This window comes from Lipotes vexillifer, unplaced genomic scaffold (genome assembly GCF_000442215.2).
Source record: "Lipotes vexillifer unplaced genomic scaffold, Lipotes_vexillifer_v1.1 scaffold988, whole genome shotgun sequence".
Lineage (NCBI taxonomy): Eukaryota > Metazoa > Chordata > Mammalia > Artiodactyla > Lipotidae > Lipotes > Lipotes vexillifer.
This window is the reverse complement of record NW_006797916.1, coordinates 1,776,140-1,781,279: the sequence shown is the minus strand read 5'-3', so window position 1 is coordinate 1,781,279 and position 5,140 is coordinate 1,776,140. Positions and strand designations below refer to the sequence as shown.

General features: G+C 56.6%; 1 protein-coding gene across 1 annotated transcript in view; it reads right to left on the bottom strand.

Moving 5' to 3' along the window:
* The window catches only part of SNED1 (sushi, nidogen and EGF like domains 1), an 89,750-nt gene that overhangs the window by 51,211 nt on the left and 33,399 nt on the right, over positions 1 to 5,140 (bottom strand). The window contains exons 3-4 of the mRNA XM_007469967.1: positions 3,450 to 3,737; positions 63 to 203 (exon numbers count right to left, since the gene is read on the bottom strand). Of these exons, the coding sequence (XP_007470029.1) occupies positions 63 to 203; positions 3,450 to 3,737 (429 nt within the window). The remainder of the gene's footprint in view (positions 1 to 62; positions 204 to 3,449; positions 3,738 to 5,140) is intronic.

The window sequence follows — 5,140 nt, the reverse complement described above, 5'->3', positions numbered from 1 at the left end:
GGGGCGTCCCCCTGCCTTATCAGCTCGTGACAGTCCCAGCCGTGGGGAGCAGGGGCCCCTACCTGGGCCGCGATGCCCCCCAGACCAGCGGCATCGCCCCCGCTGCTGGCGTGCGTGCCCGTGGTCCATGTGATGGACTCGTAGTTGAAGATGGTGAAGGAGAGCTTGCCGTCGGTGATGAGCACGGTCTGGAACGTGTTGACCTGCCAAGGAGGGGCCTGAGCGGGGCCTGCACCCCCGTCTCCACCCAAAGACCCCGCCCCACCCACATTGCTGTCGCCCACTGGTCCCTCCTCTGTTTCCCCAGCGAGATGGTCAGCCACAGGGAGGCCCCAATGACCTCGGCCTCCATCCTCCGCTGTGTCCCCAGTGCCTGCCCCCCCAGTACTATCTGACGCCTGGTGAGCGAGTGAAGCCCACTGAGGGGCTGTGGAGGCCACGGACGCCAGGAGCAGACAGTTTCCTCTGTGGGTCTGGGGGCACAGAGGGTTCGTGACTACCTGGCCAAATCCACAAAATCATCTCATGTGAGATGAACAAAAAAGTAAAAGGAGAAAAGGGGAAAGATAAAAAGGGAAAAAGAAGGAAAGGCAGTTTTTAATCGCTAAGTGTTTTGGTTTTCGTGGAAAATCCTCCATGAAAATATTAGTGGGCAGCGTATACCTAAGAGGTGCTATTTCAGAATGGGCAGAGGGTGAGATTGTTTAAGAAATGATCGTGGGACAAATAGGAAACGCTGAAAAACAATTAATTCGGAGCTTTATATCTCTTATGAAAATAAATCCCGAATTGAGTAAGGTTGTAAATGAGGCTGTCGTTGGCCTAGAGGAAAATGTAGGCGAATATATAGAACGTCTAGGGAAGGACTTTTAAGTCTGACATTTGTTAAAACTGCAGAAACCAAAAAGGAGATGTATACATTTGACTACAAGAACTTCTGCATATAAAAAAGTGGCATGAGATCAAGCTGAACGGCACGAGTGAAGTGAAAAGTGTTTATAACACACACAGCAGAAGAGCTGGTGATGTCTTTAATTCAAGTACAACTTCCAGGGATCAGTAAGAAAAAGAACAAAAAGATTACAGAAAAATTGGCAAAGGGTGTGAACAGAAACATCACGATAGAATACAACTAGCCAATGATTCCCCGTTGCTAGAAATCAAAGATGTGTAAAGCTGAAAAAACCAGGGGCAGGTAGGAAAATAATAGTGCGTTTGGCTGGGGTGCAGGGCTACAGTCTGAATGTGGCCTGTGCAACTATGAGTGGGCACATTTTTGAGGGGAAATCAGATTTCCGCAGGCAGCGATCTCCCTTCTAGCAACTCGTGCCAGGATGATTTCACAAACCACTGGGGGCGATGCAGCGGCCCTCGGGGCACCCCGTGATGGAGGCAGCAGGCCCACCGGAGTGCAAGTGCCGCCATGCCGGGCTGGCACGCAGGCATCGCACGTGGGGGAGTCCCACGGTGAAAGATGACAGCAGGGAAACCGAGCAGTCTCCTGCAGGAAGGCAAGCTCAGGTGCTAGGACTCAGAGGACGAGGAGGGCGTGAGGGCTGGAAGGCCCGCGCAGTGGGAAGGTCTGAGGAGGGCCGGACCACGGTTGGTCAGCAAGGCCAGCGGAGGGGCTTCGCGAGCTATGAGGCCCAGACGTTTGAGGAGGACGAGGACATGCCCGAAGCTTAACCATCACTTTCTGTTGATCGACCTGCCCCTGCAGGTGCCCCCAGGGGAGGGCTTCCCCATCTCCCAGCTCCCAGCCTGGTTTCCACCCCAAACTCAGAATCCCGGTTCCCTGTCTCACAAGGTCATCATTTTGGAACTGACATCTCCGGGTTTGAAAAGAGGAGAATGTTAAGGTTTCCTCTGTCCGCTCAGGAGGGGCACCGGGCGCCTCCCGCCTCCCAGGCGGAGAGGTAATAGGTAAAATGACCCTGCAGAGGTGAAATTATAACATAAAAAATGATGTAGGAGAACATATAAGAATGAGGAAAGTGCCCACAGTACTGTTGAGTGAAAGAAACACTCACAAAAACAGCACGTTCCAGGTGGTTCTATTTATTTTTTAACGTGTGGGTTGATTCACAAAAGGACATGTTGAACGGGAGTTATCTCCTGCTGGTAGGGCTGTAGATTCTTTTTCTCTACTTTTTGTTAAAAAGACATTTTTCTTACAAATTGGCGATAAGAAAAAACAAAACATACAAAATGTTAGTGGGCTATGTGTGAACAAAAGTTCAGTCGTGAAATTTCTTTGTAGTAAGGTTTACAGAAAAAGCCCATCTTTCCTGATTTGCTGTCATACTCCTGCTAAAACCCCCAACAGTGACAGTTACTCTCGCAAGGTACCTGACAACCAGCTTGCTTCTCTTTTGCCTCTCGGGGGCTGGAGGGTTCATCACCACCTGCACGTCCCTCCCCGCCCCGTCCCCACCTGAGCAGCCGCGGCTGGGGACTCCGGGCTCTGCTCAGCACATCTAAGACCGAGCCCGTCTGCCACCTGTCCCCACCCCTCCCACCCTGTGCCTGCGATGGGAGACTGGGCACCACCCTCGAGGCTTCTCTCTCCTCAGCCCAGTGTGGTCACACCCACCCTAACTGCTGTGCTGAGCCCTCCAGTCCCTCCAGCTCCAAACCTCCCCCATGTGGCCGAGCCAGGCCCCCAGGCTTGCACAGCATCAGGGAGAGCCCACGTCCTGCTGGCGTGGCGTCCCTGTTACGTGGTCGCTGGTGTCCCCCCTGCTAGAGTGTGCCCCACGGGAGAGTCATGTCCTGTGCTCTGTGTCTGGGGCCGCCTCCCCAGAGCCCAGAACACTGCCTGCCCCAGACGTGCCCCTAAAGGAATGTGTATTAAATGTGTGGGCATACCGTCCTGAAAGGCCGCCCGCTCCCCAGTGCTTTTCTCTAGAGAGCCGCCCTCTGCCCCATGCGGCTGTGACCCAGCACCCATCACGGGCCTGGCCGCAGGAGGTGCCGGTCACGCATCTGCTGCCGGAGGCGCTGTGCCGCCCTCCCTGGGGATCCGCCCACCACACTGACCACACTGGGTGAAGGGATCAGTTATTCTGCACTTAGAGCTCTGGCCGTTTGGCGTCATCAAGGAATAATGTAGCCAACAGAATGCACTTCCCATTCAACCCTCTGAGCGCTGAACCATTCCAGATGGAAACCTTCTAACACAGACCACCTGCGTCCCCCGAGTGAGTGAAGGACTGTGTTGGGGCGCTTGGCGTTTCCCTGGACGCGGGTGGTTTCCAGGAGGCCCAGGCTCCATCCCCCCTCCAGCCTGGCCCTGTGACCTTGGGCAAGTGGCTTCCGCCCCTGAGCCCAGCTGTCCCCTCTGGGCACGAAGCCCAGGGATTGCGTCTGGCCCGTTCAGCAAGCAGGGCCCGGAGGGAGACCCTGGGCCCCGGGGGGGCGTCCTCGCTTCCCCAGGGCAGGACACTCACGGGGGAGGAGGAGCTGCCTCCAAAGAAGGTGACGCGGTACCAGGTGGCTACGAACACCCAGGTGGCGGAGAAGCCTGGGAGCTCGGGGAAGTGGCGCCTGACATCGTCTGTGGCCCTGCGCAGCGTGGCTGCGTCGGTGGCCTCCCGGTAGTACACGTCGCCTGCACGCCGGTTGTCCACGTCCGCCCAGAAGGCTGCCACCACGCAGCGGTCCTTGGCGATGGGGAAGGCCACCGGGGTGAACTGAGAAACCTCCTTCAGGAAGGAGACGATCCCGTTGTTGTTCACCTGTTGGGGCAGAAAGCCAGAGAGGGGCCAGATGGGGGCCTCCCCAGCCTCACCCCCTGGGCACCCTCTGAGGCTGAGCCAGCCTTGGGCAGGGTACTTTCAGGATGGCCTGACAGTTCCTGGTCCCTGATTTGGGATCCCTGGGCCTGCTCCCACCCTTCCCGGACAGGCCGTGGCTCAGGGCACAGGCTCTGACCTGTTCGCTGTACACGGTGCCCTGCAGAGTGCCGGGCCCGGGGCTGCCAGCGTGGGGTGGGGATCGCCCAGTGTGGGCCCTGTCTTTGGGCAGTAGGGGGCTCAGACCTGCCCAGTGGCCCCAGCTCCCTGGTCCGACTCCCATCAGGGGCCGCAGGAGGGCAGGGCAGTCCCAGCCTCCGAGCCAGGTCTGGAAGGGTGAGGAGGAGATATGCTTGCCGAGCAGGGGTGGGGATGGGCTGGGACCGCTGTGGACAGGGGAGGCCGGGAGGGCCTCGATGGCCAGGTGGGGCACCTGTGCTCAGGACTCCAGGTGGTGGAGCCCCAGAAGGCCCCTGAGCACAGGAGGTGGAGCGGCATCTTTGTGGTCGGACACAACTGGTTCTAGCGCTGACCCTGCCACTCTCCAGCTATGCAGCCACCAGGCACGTTAGGCTCTGCCTCTCTGTGCTCTGGCTTTTCACCTGTAGGATGGGGCAAACACTCATTCTGGCCTCATGGGGTGCTGGGCAGGGTTGAGTGGACTAATGATCACAGAGTCGGCTCTAGACCATCACGATTTATCCTGGGAAGACTGTGGTCAGACCGTGCTTTTAGAAATGACCCTTCGGGTGAGGGCAGGCTCTGTAATCTACACCAACCAAAAAGGCAGATAAATACACCTCTCTTCTTCTTTTTTTTTATAAGATTATTTATTTATTCATTTGTTTAATTTTTGGCTGCATCGGGTCTTTGCTGCTGCGTGCAGGTTTTCTCTAGTTGTGGCGAGTGGGGGCTACTCTTTGTTGCGGTGCGCAGGCTTCTCATTGCAGTTGCTTCTCTTGTTGCGGAGCACGGGCTCTAGGCGTGTGGGCTTCAGTAGTTGTGACACATTGGCTTCTGTAGTTGTGGCTCACGGGCTCTAGAGCGCAGGCTCAGTAGCTGTGGCACAAGGGCTTAGTTGCTCCGCGGCACGTGGGATCTTCCCGGACCAGGGCTCGAACTCGTGTCCCCTGCATTGGCAGGTGGATTCTTAACCACTGCGCCACCAGGGAAGCTCAATACACCTCTCTTCTTAAAGGCACCAAAGAGTGAACAAGGGAGCATATTTCAATTCCAAATCTTGCACAAGAAGACACTGGAGGTGAGCCCAGTACTCAAAGCTCCTTTCCCCCTGAGTGAGTGCATCTGCAGATGCAGAAGCAACAGCTGTATGACAGACCTGTAAT